At 42.0% G+C, this 17,400-nt stretch overlaps 1 protein-coding gene across 2 annotated transcripts in view; it reads left to right on the top strand.

The window, feature by feature from the left end:
* The first annotated feature begins 271 nt into the window (after positions 1 to 271).
* Positions 272 to 17,400, top strand: part of LOC134578278 (5-hydroxytryptamine receptor 3A-like) — a 29,379-nt gene continuing 12,250 nt past the window's right edge. Inside the window, exons 1-5 of one of the 2 annotated variants that reach the window (XM_063437254.1) lie at positions 272 to 408; positions 6,916 to 7,070; positions 10,096 to 10,140; positions 14,234 to 14,410; positions 17,085 to 17,194. In XM_063437254.1, the coding sequence (XP_063293324.1) occupies positions 363 to 408; positions 6,916 to 7,070; positions 10,096 to 10,140; positions 14,234 to 14,410; positions 17,085 to 17,194 (533 nt within the window). In that variant the 5' untranslated portion in view covers positions 272 to 362. The remainder of the gene's footprint in view (positions 409 to 6,915; positions 7,071 to 10,095; positions 10,141 to 14,233; positions 14,411 to 17,084; positions 17,195 to 17,400) is intronic. The other variant, XM_063437255.1, reaches the window with a different exon arrangement.

Here is a 17,400-nt window from a genome sequence, read left to right on the forward strand (position 1 = left end):
CTCCTCGGCACTAATTAATTGTTATATTAAAGGGAAGGAAGCAATATGTCTGATTTTAATCTGTCACTGTGGGTGATTTATTTTGGGGAGGGATATAAATACTCTACATACCATTTACTTCTGGTAGAGCTTTTCCTTTTAGAGCTTTAACTTCTCCATGACATGGGGCTATGCACCAGTGGCAATGCAAAACTCACAATCTAAGATTGTTTTCCACAAACCCTATTTCACAGATGACAATCAGCATCTATAAAACAAGTTTCAACACTTTGACGAACGTCAGAATTTTCTTAAGCATTAAGAGTTTAAGCTTCCTCCTTAATCAGATTCTAGCGCATTACATGGTCTACCCATAGTCAAAAATGGTGATACGCGTTGGGTTTCTGCTTCTTACTTTATGCTTGTTGGGTAAGTTAATCGATAATGCGTGTTACTCATTGTAGGTAGAATTAAATGTTTAAATAATTATTATCTAGAAAAATGATATTTTTAATTCAGAAACTGAATGAAAATGAGTCAAGGATTTATATATCTGCCATTTACAGAGTGTTTTTTTTTTTTTTTTAATGATGAATTGTAGACGTGTGCATTAATGCTTTTTAATCTACAAAACATGTTGATCCGTCCAGCACTTAACTGTGGAGTCTCATTCATTTGTTCGAAATTAAAAGGAATTTGATTGCCAGAAAAATTATTGGAGAATTTTTTTCACACTGGATATGTTATCCTTAACCTTAAAATCCCTTGCTTAATTTCCAACATGTCCCAGTTTAGTAAATAGAATAATCATTTAAATGGATTGTTAAAAGATTTCTAGAGAAACTATCTATGTTAGGATAGCAACATTGTACAGGTCTGTGTCTGTATGAAAGAATGTATGGAAGAATAATTTAAATCTTCTTATATGTATGTAATGCCAGAAAGTAACTCATTTAATATACATTCACACTTTTTCTGATTGCACGTTAACTGATCTCTCTTTTTCATTTATCTAATGCTCTTAAAAATTATTCCTAAGAATTGCAAGAGTCACACATTGCTACCACTTTGGCTTTGTTGGGTTTATGTTTTAAATTAACTTTGGACTGACCTTGAATTATTATTATGTTATTATTTATATCGCGCCAACAAATTCCGCAGTGCTTTACAGTTGGTGGACGAACAAACATGTAGTTGTAACCAGACAAGTTGGACACACAGGAAAAGAGGGGTTGAGGGCACTGCTCAATGAGCTTACATGCTAGAGGGAGTGGGGTAAAATTACACAAAAAGGTAAGGATAGTATTAGACTAATGACAGTTGCAAGAGAGGAATCAGTCGGGAGCTATTAACAGTTTAATTGATACGCTTTTATGAAGAAGTGGGTTTTTAATGATTTTTTTGAAGGATTGGAGACTGGGTGAGCATCTAACGGAGGAGGGAAGTGAGTTCCACAGGAACGGTGAAGCCCTCAAGAAGTCTTGATGGCGAGCATCAGAGGTGGGAGTACGGACAGAAGATAGATGTAAGTCTTCAGCAGAGCATAAGGGCCTAGACGGGACATACTTGTGTATTAGGGAGGATAGATAGGTGGGAGCAGCATTGTGTAGAGATTTGAAAGCAAGAACAAGAATTTTAAACTGAGTCCTATATCTTACAGGAAGCCAATGTAGGGACTGACAGAAGGGTGAGGCGTGGGAGGTGTGGGCGGACAGGAAGATTCTCCCATTAGTAAATAATTCCGTCTTTGTATTTTTTTCTCTGCATTTTTGCAAGCGTTTATAATGTCTCAACTACATTTTAGGGATATCTCTCTGTATTCTTTTCAAATATCTTTTAATCAATTTCGATACAACATACATTATAATAACATATTTGTATAATAAATTGTATAATTTGACAAAGTCAATAATATATGAATAAAATAAACACAAACAAACAAGAACTAGGGAATATTGACAATACTATACATCGAAGAAAGAATGACCATATATTGTCATAAAAAAAATAAAAAGATAATAAATATAGTCTAAACAAAAGTAAAATGAAAGGCATGAGGTACATCTTTTATCAAGAATAACACATTTCTGTATTCTAAGTATCACATTTGGTGTTTATGTAACATCTGAATTCTTATATTTAGTTTTAAAAATGTTAAGATTTCAGCTAACACGACGTAAAGGTGGGGTTAATCAGTTTTTAGTTCATGCAAGATTTTTTTATTTTCTTGTAAACCTTTTCTAAGTCCTCTAACCAAAGTAATTGCTAAGGTATTGTAGGGATTAATGTTTAGTGTAGTTTATGGTTTATTATTCAGTGATTGTATAGGGATTCATGTTTGGTGCAGTATGTGTTAGTGTAGTGTGTTAGGATAATGTACGAGTCAATGCTTAATGTGGTCTTAGAGTAGGATTCAATGTAGAGTGTAGCAAGTTAGTGTAGGGAGAACTTTACTGTAAGGACGACACTGGGATCACAGAGACAGTGACAAGAATTATACTTGGTTTGTGTTTACATTGAGACAAATGAGAAAATAATAACCAAATTTTGTAATACTAACTGAGACACATGGAAAAGTTGTGATAGTGCATGTGTATTTGTGACTCCATGACAGAGGCTTCTTAAGTCAAAACAGAAAAAAATAGAGGCTGTGCAAGTAGTTGCTGTGTGCATAAAATCAAAGTGCTACTGATATTTATTTGAAGGACAAATAATACAAACATTTCGGGGTAATCCCTTTGTCAATGCATCATGTCCCTCCCTATACAACACACTCACCAATTTAAATAGAAATTACAAAATCGATGAGTCCATAGTCACCCCCCTCTCTGTCCATGCTTTTCCTGGCATTTGGTCGCCACCTTGCCGTGTTTCCCAGCATGCCGCAATCATCACGTAGTGCGTGCTGACATCATACGTAACGTTGGACGTCGTGACATCATGTTGCAAGGCAACGATACACAAATATAAAGATATGCTTCCGCCCGATCTCCTGACTGCATAGGGGATCGGTAAACACAGAAACAAGCATTATATATTCTCTAAAGCTGGAGAATAAGTTAAAAAAAGCAGGAAAAATAGGAATTAATGAAGACATTAAACACAAACATATTCAAATTAAAAGAAAAAAATAACCAAACAAATTCAGTAGATATAGTAATAACTATAGACACAGACCAGGAGGCTTCTTAATGAGAAGACGTTTATTGGACTATTCCCTAGCATAAACTTTGTGCTGGGGGAAAAGGTGAGGGCTTGCAAAGAAACTACAATGTTTATATTGCAGAGTGAAATCCACCTCTAGTGGCTGCTTTCCCATAGGGAAGCTTTGGTGCATGCAGCACTCGCTGCGCATGTACATCAATTTCCAGTGCTCCTCTATTAGGAACATTGGATGGGCCAACGGCATGAGAGGCGGATTGGCTGGCAGTGTCAAGAGAGCTTCGGAGCTATAGAAAGGTAAGTAAATATAGATTTTTTTCAGGTGTTCACATGAGACGGCGGGAGGGGTTGAACATAAAACAAACAGCAGATAGGGCCCTATAGAGTTAGAAATACGGGTTTATACTCCTAACGCTATAGTGTTCGTTTATGGTTTAACCACTTTAATAATGGCAGCCAGTACTGGGAGCAAGTGAGATGATGACACATTCTCCCAGCTAAGAGACCAAGCAGAACAGGAGGAACAGGCAAAGAGGAGAGGACATGAACTGGTACTCCCAACAGACTCAGCCAGCAGACAGGACCCCATTGAAGTTACACTCCTGCTCCCAATACGTAGGAAAATGGAGGGTGGCTAAAATGTGTACATTTCGTATGTGTGTCTGTGTGTCTGTATGTGCATCTGTGTATCTATCTGTGTGTCTATGTAACTATGTAATATCAAAACTACACATACATACACCCCTACTTCAAAGGCAAGCATTATACAAAAGAAAACCCACTGGTGCCAATGGCAACAGTACGTAAAACACTACACAGAAATACACACCTACATTCACAGACACATACTCCATACAAAAAACATGCTTACTTTCGAATACACAAACACTGCTCAATGCCAAATACAACTGTGCAAGGATGGGCAAATGGTACATCCCTAGCTGGTAACGTATTGTGGGAGTCGTGCAACAGATGGGGATCTACGTTTTGGCCATCCTTTCATTTAGCCGCTGTTACTGGGTCTGCTTTTTCATAAATGCTTTGCAGAAAATATTCCTGTATAATTGCAAAGATATTTACATTACAATTCTGCAATCTACTTGGACTTGATGGAGACCCATTTGATATACTCCCATTTTTTGCACTCTAAGTCATATTTTGGATTGTGTGCCTATATAATTTCCAGCTTCTTGAAACTTTCTTGACATTTCTCAGTTTAGTAAATTTATTTGTTTTGGAGGTCTTATGTATTTTTCTTGATTACTCCTTTTTACGTCATAATAGAGGAGGTGGGAGCGGAAAGTGATATAAAATATTTCCATCACAAAATGTACATTTTGCTATCCCAATATGATGTGTTTTTGTAACTATGGCACAGTTTTCTGAAATGCATCAGAAAAAAAATATTCGGAGATCAACATGCATTGTGTGTTTCTCTATGTGTAAGGGAAGCATGTTGTGTTTATGTGTGTGTAGGGATGCATTGTGTGTTTCTGTGTATGTATAGGGATGTATTGTGTGTGTGTGCACGTAGTGGGAAAGAGCTCCCTGTCCTGCCCCCTGTCCTATAGAGCTCTCCCCTGCCCCTTAGTGGTCTCTGCTCATCCCCCACCCTCCCCTAGTGGTCTCTTCTCCCCCCTATGTTCTGCTTACTCCTCCCTCCCTATGTTTTCTTACTCCTCCCCCCTGTGTTCTTCTTACTCCCTCCATGTTCTTCTTACTCCCCCCGTGTTCTTCTTACCCCCTCCTCCCCCTTCCCTGTGTAGCGTGGGTGGCCGAGCTTCTCTCTGGTCAGCAGTACAGGAGCTTCTGTTTCCTGTACCCGTCCGGACTGACAGGAAGTACACACTGAGTAATAGAGAGGAAGTGCTGCAACCGCCTGAGGCTCTCTATAGAGCGCTTAGGCGGCTGCAGCATTAAAAGGGCCGGCGATGGGGGCGCAGGGCACCCCCTCCTATGTGGCGCCCTAGGCGGCTGCCTGGTTCGCCTTATAGGAAGCGCCGGCCCTGCACACAGATTCACATAAAGACATACAGATACACATGCAAATACACATACATACATACAGATGCAGATACACAGACCCAGACACACATACAGACATACATGCATATACACAATCACACAAATAGATACACAGACACACAAATACACATACAGACACAGATTTGCATACAGACACACAGATACACATATAGACACACATATTCACATTCAGATATACATACATACAGATAGATACACAGACAGACAAATACAAAGGTACACATATTCACATACATGCAAACATGCAGACATACAGACACACAGATACACATTGACACACAGATACACATACAGGCACACAGATGTGCATAGACACACAGATACACGTACAGGCATATATTCACATACAGACACACAAACAGTCATATATGCAAAAAGTATTTATTTATTTTGCCATTATCCTGTGTCCTACCTTTTAGATGCAGGACAGTGGATTCCCTGGGTTCCAGTCAGCTGGTGCTGTTGGGAGTCAGATGCTCTCTCCTGCGCAGCGCACGATATTTCCTGGGAGGAAGTGACTGGCTGTCCCCGCACTGACATTATTAGAGGGGCCCGTTCACGCTATTAAATGGGTCACAGCACTGACCGAGCCCCTAAGGACACGTTGCCATCTGCTCACCCTACATGCATGAGCCAACCGATGGGCCCCCTCAGCGTGCAGACCTGCTACCTGCAATAATTTCTTTTAGGATCGGTGATCCTTACAGAAAGTTTTGTGGACAGAGGGCAAATGGGGCAGCTGCTGTGGGTCTCCCAGAAGTAACTGGGCCTAGGGCAGCTGCCCCATTTGCCCTGTGTTAGATTAGCCCTGCCAATCCCAGGTGCCTAACTGGACTTGAGGTGGACAAAACCTCAGCCAAATAGTAGATAAAAGAACAAGTGGTCCAGTCACTCAAGGTTGTATAAAGCAGATTTATTGGCGAAAGACAGCAACTTTACGATATATCCCATTTGGACTTAGGCAGGTCCAGGCCATAATCTGTGCAGATATTTTGGTTCACATACCCAGCAATTTAGAGGCATTTCAATGTATGCTGCTCCTGCTAACAACTTTCACCTGACTACTATGTGCTAGATTGTCTCAGAGGCTGGAATGCATGATGTCATGGAACATCATGTCGTTTTAGTGTCAGCAGGACTAGACCCCTGCCACACCAGTAAATACAATAAATGTGTTTTCCAACTATAGTTTGTTGTATAGGTAAGTAAAACCAGATACCAGGTGTGTGGTACCAACTGTATGACATGTTACTTGCTGATGCTCTCCAGGTGTCTATTTTCCCATGTTTCTTGTGTGTGCTCATTCTTAGGAGGAAATCACATGACTAAGGTTATTTACATTGGATGCCAAATTGTGCCAGTAGAACCTTCACAATCCTGTCTAGCTATTGAAACGTGTTATTACTTACAAAGTGACATTTCTCCTTTAAATGTCTCATATCTACCATTAGAGTTTATACACAGTTCATTATACTATATACTCCCTCTAATAATAATGCATTTGCTTTATTATGGTATTTTTGGTAATTTATTAAATGTATTTTGTGACCAGAACTTTGGTCAGGAGCACAGAACCATTCATATACTTTATCGCTATATAATATATATATAATATATAAGACAACCCATTTATATTGCTTTTTGTCTTGGGTCACGGTTTGGGACAACTCAATTAGGAAACCGTCTTTGTAATTTCACTGCATTTTCTAATATTTTCCAATGACCCAGGTTCATGTGAAAATCGGACTGCCTGTAGCTATTGGGATGTAATACAGAAATTCAATCTGACCGACCCCTTGAGTCCTAATGTGCGACCAGTGAAGGACTGGAATAGCAAAACCATTGTGTATATAGACTTTGACCTCTACAGTATCGTCAGCTTGGTGAGAGTTTTTTCTTCAACTTGGTACATTGTTATTTAACAGTCAATTTCTGCTTGTCATTTAAACTTGTGCATGTCGGATAAATTCAGATTGTCCGAATCACTCTATCTAAAAAAAACAGAAAAAAAAACTTACTTTGGACATTCCGAAAGTCTTCCATGTGGCAGCTTGGCTTGTCTGAATATCATGCACACAATATATTTGGGAGAATAATTGAGACAAATTAAAAAGGCGTATGAATGGGCGTATCGGTGTACTACAAAATCTAAATATTAAGTATATTGTGGCGAAACCAACCTCGCCACTGGGCCCTGGAGAAGCCTGTTTGCTAGCCTCCTACCTACTGACTATGGCCCCTGGGTTATTTGGGGCATATTGTACTGTATATTGCTGCTACTGGCCCTTTTAACAGCATCTATGGACATATTGGGACTTTTGGGACTACTGTCCCTTTAAGACTGTGCTACATATTCTAGTGTACTGCCTGTAATATTATATGTGTATTTGTGTGTTAAGCTTAACCTGGGATATGTATGCAGCATTCACCTGATTGTTCGGTAGAATCACTCCATTCATTATATTGAGTGAAACTACCGAACAACCAGACCACCCAGGAATAAGTGTGCCTCCAATTACAGTTTGCAACAATGTTGCAAACGGGTAATTGGCAATCAGTGTAATGTATTCTTTGTCCTCTGGGTGGCCGCCATTCGGGAAACAAACACGTGGCGGCGGCCATCTTAAACTACCGAACAGCGGTGTTTTGCCGTCGAGTGTCTGGAACTAAAATCGGACACTTGACTAGGCAAACACCGCTGAGACCTCCATACTTCCAGAAATTCATATGGAAACTACCGAATGACCCGCCGTTCGGTAGAAAGAACCCCATAAACAAGGGAATTCATTCAAACCCTCTCCAGGCTCTATAACACAGGCAATTCGCCTGTTTTCATTCCCTTGTTTGTGACCGACCGCAGGGCCAAAATGCATGGAACTGTTTTCGGATACTTTACCCATGCGGTCGGTCAAATATTTGGAACCCCATATCTCACGAACCATTCATCCGAATTACTTGAATTTTGGATATGTTGTCCCCCTGAATAAGGGCTATCCAGCGATGCTGGATTTAAAGGTGTACCCCCGGGTTTTGGGGTACATCCAGAACTTGGCTGAAAAAGTGTACCGGATAATTGAGTTTAATGTTATCTGAGGGGAGGGGATGTGTGGGCTGAACCATGTATGTGATTGGATATTTTATGCCTCCCCCTGGGTGTGGCCTGTATGTGGATTAGTGTAATAAAAGCCAGGCTGGATGAACCAGTCCAGAGTTCCTGTTTTAACCTCAAAGTGATGTGTCGTCTCATTATTGGGGGAAGGATTTATTGTATGCTGTTCCAGTTGACTGCTAGGGGTACAAGCCTATTCGTATGGTTCCTATTCAATGGTCTACAGCATTCATACGCTTGGGAGAATTTAAAGGTTTCTTGGATTCGGTGATTATGGTGTCTGCCAGAGTGCTTGGAGTCCTCAGGAAGCACTAGGAGCATCCATTAACGGAGGTACCAAGTCGGGGTGCCAGGCGATCCGTTACATATATATTTTACAATACACTGATAGGCACATTTTCACACCATTTGGTTCACAGTAGAGATGTCCCGAACAGTTCGCCGGGAACCGTTCGCCGGCGAACATAGCATGTTCGCGTTCGTGGCGAACACACGCAATGTGTTGGTCCGCCCCCTATTCCATCATCATTGAGTAAACTTTGACCAGGTACCTCACAGTCAGCAGGAGTCAAAGTTTAGGTACCGGGTCAAAGTTTACTCAATGATGACGTACTAGGGGGCAGACCAACACATCGCGTGTGTTCATCACGAACGCGAACATGCTATGTTCGCTGGCGAACGGTTCCTGGCGAACTGTTCGGGACATCTCTAGTTCACAGCTCAAGTCAGAAAAAGTATCAAAGGGAATACAAAAGGAGAAGCCATGAAAAAAATCCATATTTATATATTTATCAAATGTATAATGTATAAATATATCGTTTTTACTGCTTTTCCTTTTTTCCTTCTGTATTGATCACTTCTCACTTGATCTTTGAATAAAATCAACATTTAGTCCCCTAATCATCAATCATTTATTTTTGTGGTGCCACAGACTGAACTCCGAATCACAAAACACACATCCATTGTCCAGCTTGTTTGTTTATGATACTTCCCTATGGCATTTCAGAGCTCCGGACATCAAATGAGCCGAAGACCACCTAAAATATGCACACTTTGTTTGCAACCGAATGCACACGTCTATTGTCTTTGTTTTTCAATGTTTCTGTGTGTCTGTGCATTTGACTGTGTGTCTATGAGTTGATCTGTGGTTTTATATGTCAGCGGGTGGGTTCCAGTGCTTTACTGCCACCTACATACTTCCCAACATTTCAAAGGGACACCTACATTTTAGGGGGGTGAATGGGAGTGTGAAAAATTTTAGGTGACTTACTCATAACAATTTTTGGCAACTAAAATGTAGTTTAGAACAAGAACAATATATCTTATTTATTGTAGGTTAAAGACACGTTACTTGGAGTATTATCTATGTGGAGCTCTGTTGTAATGTCATACACACCAACAGTAGGTAGCTTCAAGAGAAATAGGAAAAGAGGGATTTGGCCCCTAAATAGGGACACTTGGGAAGTATGTTACCATTACAAGCTGTGAGTTGGTCTGCCCATTTGTGAGGATTGGAGTGGAATTGAATGCAATGATCTTAAGGTCTTTCTTTATCCTACACCTCTGTGAGTCTCAAAAATACAATTAAATAATAGCAATAGCACCTGTTTCATCTAGATAGAAATAAACACCTCCTGTTATGCATGTGATTTAATTGATATTAATAACTTGAACTTAGCTTGACATTTTTGTATATTTTGTTTTATTTACATTGAGTATTTTTCGTAGACTTATTATTGTCTAATTAAGCTATTCATTAATGGTCGACTAATCTTCCCAATTTATCTCCTACATTTTAGGACACAAGTTTACAGACATTAACCACACTTCTCTGGCTTAAAATGGTAAGGTTTCTTATATTTGCATGTTTCCTATGAGCTTTATGTGGACTAAGGTGTGCTTTATTGAAATAAGTATATTAGCATTCATAGATTGACTCTGCAGCACAGGGCCTAGTTCAGAAGATTTAAAGGGATACTATAGTCACCAAAAGCTAAACAACTTTAGCTTAATGCATCAGTTGTGTTGTATAGCTCAGGCCTCTGCAGTCTTACTGCTCAATTCGCTGCCATTTAGGAGTTAAATCACATTGTTTATGCAGTTCTATCCACACCTCCCTGCATCTGACTTACTTAGTCTTCGTAAACATTTCCTGTAAATAGTCATCTAATGTTTGCACTTCCTTTATTTCCAAATTCTGTTAAATTTAGAGCTTGTTATCTCCTGCTTTGTTAATAGCTTGCTAGACCATGCAGGGGCTTCTGTGATTAAAGTTCATTTTACAGAGCAGGTGACAAAACCTTTAAAATAAGTTACATCTGATTGAAAATGAATTTAGGGGGGCGGAGCCTAGCTGCTAAGCAGAGTGGACGTGCCAAAACTCAGCTCCTGCAATTTCTGCCTGATTTTGGGGAAAATACCCCGTAAACCTGGCACAGACCCACTCTAAAGAAGCATAATTGAACGGGGATTCTCGGGGTGCACCTCTGGACACCCTAATCGACGACCTACACCCCCGAGACCCCAAGTTGCGGTGACCGAGGCCTACAGAATGGCTGGCAAGGGGGAGACGGCCACTCTCCTTTCCTCCTACCTGCTCCACGACCACCTCGACGCTCAATCATCCTACCCCCCCCCCCCCGGGACCGGTGGGGGTCATCCCGGTCCTCGCCGCGAACCCAGACCGAGCCTCTACACAGCGTGAGGGCATCGGGTCCGGCGACACGTGGCCCATCAAACATGGCGGCGGAATATTTGCGGCAACTGCAAACTCAGCCTGCAGCTCCTGAGCAGGGTCACAACTATGGCACAGACCTTGGGCAGCGTCTGGATGCCCTGTTCCATAACTTCTGGGAGAAGCTCCAGCAACGCGCACAGCGCGCCGAGGCAAAACGCAGGGAGAACTATGGGCAGCCGGGCGAGAGGGGAAGTCCCTTGGGCGCAGCACCGGACCAAAAGTTGACACTCACCTACCCCAGCCCACCCGGGCGGAAGGCCAAGAGGGCTACAACCCACAAGCGTCGGCCACATGGGCGGAAACACAAGCGGCAGCCAACATGCGGACCTCCCGCCACCCTCAAGAGGGGGAGACACTCGGGCAAAATATGCCACCGAGTCTCGGGTCAGAAGACGCAGGCCTACTCACCTGCCTGGGGCAGGAGGGACACCCCAACCCCCGCCGGAGCGGCAGCACCTCGGTACTCCCCTGAACGATCCCACATTCAGCGACGCTCAGGAATCGGATGACAAGCCTGGATGGGGATGCAGTTGCAGTTTGGTGAAGGAGCTTTACTCAGTGGGACTAAACTACTAAACAGATGCATGAGCTTGCTTCTACCTATTGGGACTTTATGTAATGTATTGCCACACTATACACTAGCTCCCATCACCACCACTATACAACATATTAGCATCCTACTGTAATGAATGTGCTCCTATCTAGAAATGCACACATGCTTACTGCTCTTAGAACACTCATTTCTCCTGAGTCATGTTACTATTTTTCTACTAAGCTACTCAGAGCTTTATGTTTCTATGCTCTAATACTCGGTTGCTCTATACTCTTACGCCTTACTTCACGGCAATAGACATATACCACCCTGCCATGTTTAACCTTTAACCGTTTAATCTTGTAACCTACCTTTCATATGCAACAACTTAGAACAACCCCTAGATAAGCAATGGAATTCTATTTAAAACCTTGCAGTTTACACTCACGTCTAACTATTGCCAAGCTCTACCAATCATATATATGAAAATGTGCCTGTTATTCTAATGTCCCGCATGTTAAGCGGAGTGAATGCTTGGGGACTGCTCTCGGGGCACCTCATGCCTGCCTGTAACCCTTTATGTGCACTACAAAAATAAAGAATTAAAAAAAAAAAAAAAAAAAAAAAAAAAGAAAATGAATTTAGTTTTTTTGCAGGCTGTGTCAGTCACAGCCAGTGGAAGTCTGGCTAGGGCTACATTAACAGAAACAACAGTGATTTAACTCCTAAATGGCAGAGAATTGAGCAGGGAAACGTCAGGGACGAGATGATCTATACACAAAAACTCCTTCATTAAGCTAAAGTTCATTTGGTGACTATAGTGTCCCATGATTTAACATTCTTTATTTGTTGATTTTTATATTTATAATTGACAATATAGTCAGAAAAGTAAGAATATTAACATGTAGACAATAATAATGAACAGAGAACAGGTTGGCAGTTCCACAAGGTATTTGATGTTCAAGACAATCGTAATGCCAACAATATACAGTTAGAGAGATACATAACTTAATACAAATTAAACAGTAGTAGTTCAGGTAACAGAGGTTGGTCGGTGCAATTAGCCGTTATAGTACATGCAGATATCAGAATTAGGTCTAGGGCGTCGGTTCAACTCAGGAGAAATGAGTTGTATAGACGCTCGAGTGTGTGTGATCGTTGTCATCATGGGAGGCGAGTACTGTAACACATGTTTTCAGCGTTCATCTCTGAGTGACATGGTTGCTGTCCAGAGCCAGAGGCCAGGTTGGGGACTGAGCTAATAAGAGGTGAAAAGTTATATCCCCGGGAATGGGGGGAACAGAAGGAGAGGGAAGAGTAAGAGAAGAAGAGAGAAAAAAAAGAGGGGGGGGAGAAGGGGTGGATGAGGGTTGGGTCTGGCCGTCCGCATCTTCCACCTCTTTAGGTATTTAGAGTGGGAGATTACTTTCCAGCTGAGAGTTTGTCCATCTCTACTGCGTCTTTGATCCTGCCCACCACCGCCTCCATCACAGGAATGCTAGGAATGCATTGTTCCACAATTGTTCTCCTGGTTGATAAGGCATTGGATACCATTTTGTTTTGGGCCCTGGTTATGTCGCCGTAGGGTTTGGACAGTAGCCATACCCACAGGTCTAGGAGAATGTCAGTAGGTAGTAGCTGCGAGGTTAATTGAAATATTTGGTGCCATAATGGGGTCAGCAGTGCACACTCCCACCAAGGTGAAGGTAGGTTCCCTTCTGGCCACACCCTATCCAGCATCGGTCTGTGTCTGAGCGGCCCATTTGTTTGAGTCTAAGTGGGGTGAGATACCAGCGCAACAGAGTTTTGTATACCTGTTCGATGTGATTTACACAAATGGAGACTGAGGCCCTTGCTTTCCATATATCTTTCCAGTCAATGGGGTCCTCCAGGGGGCCCGGATCCCTCTTCCAATTCGACACATAGGACAATGCTCTGGGGGTCATGCCTTGGGGTAAAATGCGAGTATATAATGGAGTTCTGGCCTTTCTGTACAGGGAATTGCATGCAAGCTTTTCTGAAGGCTGTGGGGGCTGCCGTGCCTACTTTGGTATCTGAGGGGTTCTCCAGGAAGCTGCGGATTTGGAGATAGCGGAAGTGGTCGAAGGTGATGAGGGGGGTCAGACTATAGTGTCCCTTTAATGAAAGTCCCCAGAAGGAGATTAAAGTTCTCTTGGAGGCTGAGAGAAGGCATAGAATGGCACCCATTAGACCCCAGGTAAAAAGTAAAACTGTTACTAAACAGTTTGACTACTTACATTGGGGGAGCGTCAGGGCACTCTCTGTAGTATTTATGTGCCTGGCATTCTACTTTAAGAATAGAAAAATAAACTTACTTTCTTAAATACCCTCACAACATGTATATGCCTTTACTGGATTTGTATGCACTCAACATTTAGTGCAATGTATTGCATAAAACATGCAGGGTTTAGCTGTATGTATCTGTCTTGTGGATGCATTTGAATTTGCAAGTGAAAAAAGTTACAAAAATGACCATCTGAGAAATTATAATGTAGATAGAACAGGGCAAGAGGGATTACCCATAGGCAGGAGCAATGGATCTCCCTGCCTGGAACGGTGCTCTCTCAGCTGTGAAAGAACATTTTATAGTCTGTACCTCTACTAAGTGCAGATCACTTTAAGAAAGCAGATCACTTTTGGTTCCTAGGCACCACTCAATGATTTAGAGAGCCAGAGCCAACACTCTGAGTCAAGGAACTTTCAAAGTGATCTGCACCCAATATTGGTGCACACCACAATGCTCGGACCACTGGACCACCAAAATTTCAGATTCACAGAATGCCTCCACTGGACCACTAGCGATAGCAACCCCTCCTGCTTAAAGGTAAACAAGAGGGGGCAAAAATGTCCCCACACACTCACAGAACTCAGACTTCCCTGCACACATAAACAGACTCCTCCAGCCAGGGCTGGCCTTAGGCATTTAGACGCCCTGTGCGAAAAATCTTCACAGCGCCCCCCCCCCCCCCCCCGTCATCCATGTATGCTGTAATGTTTGTGTTGTCTGTGTATGTGATAGTAGGTGTGATGACTGTGTGTGATATGTATGCTATGTGTGATATTTGTAATGGGTGTATTAACAGTGTGTGATATGCGTGTATTGGTTGTATGTGACACACACACACACACACAGAGTCAGACGGCCATACACACACACAGGAAGACATCCACACACACAGGCAGACAGTAATACACACAGACACACAGAGGCAGACAGTCATACACACACACAGACAGTAATACACACACACAGGCAGACAGTCATACACACACACACACACACACACACAGGCAGACAGTCATATACACACAGACACACAGAGGCAGACAGTCTCACACACACACACACACACAGACAGTAATACACACACACAGGCAGACAGTCATACACAGGGCCGCCATCAGAAATTTTGGGGCCCCTGACAAAGCACAAGGGCTGGGCCCCCCCTCTCCCTCCCTCCCGGGCCCTCCCACGCCCTACCTAGTCCGCTCACAATGATGTAGGACTGAATGTGGTGTGTATAGTGGAAGTGAATTAGAATGTGTGTAATGGATGTAGTGTTTGTGTGCATTAGATACTGTTTGTGCAGTGAATGCAGAGTGTGTGTTTGTGTAGTGGACGCAGTGTGTATAGTGAACGCAGAGTTTATTTGAGTAGTGGATGTAGTGTGTGTACAGTGATGTAGTGTGTGTTTGTGTAGTGGATGTAGTGTTTGTATGTACTAGATGAAATGTGTTTAGTGGATGCAGTGTCTGTAGTGGATGTAGTGTGTGTATTAGACGCAGTGTCTGTGTATAGTGCATGCAGAGTGTTTCAATTTGTGGTGGATGTAGTGTGTGTACTGTGAATACAGGATGTTTGTGTAGTGGATGCTGTGTGTACAGTTAATGCAGAGTGTATTTTAGTGTAGTGAATGCAGAGTGTGTGTCAGTATAGTGAATCCAGAGTGTGTGCATAGTTTAGTGAATGCAGAGTGTGTGTCAGTATAGTGAATCCAGAGTGTGTGCATAGTTTAGTGAATGCAGAGTGTGTGTTAGTGTGTAATGAATGCAGAGTGTGTGTTAGTGTGTAGTGAATGCAGAGTGTGTGTTAGTGTGTAGTGAATGCAGAGTGTGTGTTAGTGTGTAGTGAATGCAGAGTGTGTGTTAGTGTAATGAATGTAGTGTGTGTGTTAGTGCAGTGAATGCAGAGTGTGTGTAAATTTGTAGTGAATGCAGAGATTGTGTTAGTGTGTAGCGGATGCAGAGTGTGTGTTAGTGTAGTGAATGCAGAGTGTTAATGTGTAGTGAGTGCAGAGAGTGTGTTAGTGTGTAGCGGATGCAGAGTGTGTGTTAGTGTAGCGGATGCAGAGTGTGTGTTAGTGTAGTGGATGCAGAGTGTGTGTTAGTGTAGTGAATGCAGAGTGTGTGTCAGTATAGTGGATGCAGTGAGTGTGTTAGTGTGTAGTGTATGCAGAGTGTATGTTGTTTTAGTGTATGCAGTGTGTGTGTTGTATTAGTGTATGCAGAGTGTGTGTTGTGTAAGTGTATGCAGTGTGTGTGTTGTGTTAGTGTATGCAGTGTGTGTGTTGTATTAGTGAATGCAGTGTGTTAGTGTATGCAGTGTGTGTTGTATTAGTGTATGCAGTGTGTGTTGTATTAGTGTATGCAGAGTGTGTGTTGTGTAAGTGTATGCAGTGTGTGTGTTGTGTAAGTGTATGCAGTGTGTGTGTTGTGTAAGTGTATGCAGTGTGTGTGTTGTGTAAGTGTATGCAGTGTGTGTGTTGTGTTGGTGTATGCAGTGTGTGTTGTGTTAGTGTATGCAGTGTGTGTGTTGTGTTAGTGTATGCAGTGTGTGTGTTGTGTCAGTGTATGCAGTGTGTGTGTTGTGTTAGTGCATGCATTGTGTGTGTGTTGTGTCAGTGTATGCAGTGTGTGTTGTGTTAGTGTATGCAGTGTGTGTTGTGTTAGTGTATGCAGTGTGTGTGTGTGGTGTGTCAGTGTATGCAGTGTGTGTGTGTGTTGTGTCAGTGTATGCAGTGTGTGTTGTGTTAGTGTATGCAGTGTGTTGTGTAAGTGTATGCAGTGTGTGTTGTGTTAGTGTATGCAGTGTGTGTTTGTGTGTGTGTTGTGTTAGTGTATGCAGTGTGTGTGTGTGTGTGTGTTGTGTTAGTGTATACAGTGTGTGTTGTGTTAGTGTATGCAGTGTGTGTGTGTGTAAATGTGCAATGTGTAAACTAAATGTAAATGTTATTCCCCCCTCCCTGCTTACCTGTGTCCAGGGAGGGGGGGATTCCATGATCCCTGGTGGTTCGGTGGGGGGGCCCCCGGCTCCCTGTTACCGCAGAGGGTAACAGGGAGACACACACACACACAATCACACACAGTCTACCCACACATATACAAAACACACACTAAACATGCACAGGAAGGACAGCTGGCAATGTGACTTGGACTTGTTTTTAAATAATCTTATAATATGGATTCACCTTATAAAAATATGTTTTTTCTTATTCCAGACATGGCAAAATGAATTTATATCCTGGAATCCAGATGACTTCTGTGGAATTGATAGAGTTTATATATCTGGTGATTCTTTGTGGAAACCAGACCTTTTCATTTACGAAATGTAAGTTTCAAGCATATAACATTTTGTAATTATTATGCACCTGCATAGACCCATATAACCATTTAGAACCATATTACTATTAACTCTCCCCCAACTCATTTTCAAATTCAACTCAACAATATGAACGATAAACAAGAATAGGGTTATTTGATGGAGTTTGCTTAAAAAATAAACACCAAAACAACTTTAACCCCTTAAGGACCAAA

This window comes from Pelobates fuscus, chromosome 12 (assembly GCF_036172605.1).
Source record: "Pelobates fuscus isolate aPelFus1 chromosome 12, aPelFus1.pri, whole genome shotgun sequence".
Classification (NCBI taxonomy): Eukaryota; Metazoa; Chordata; class Amphibia; order Anura; family Pelobatidae; genus Pelobates; species Pelobates fuscus.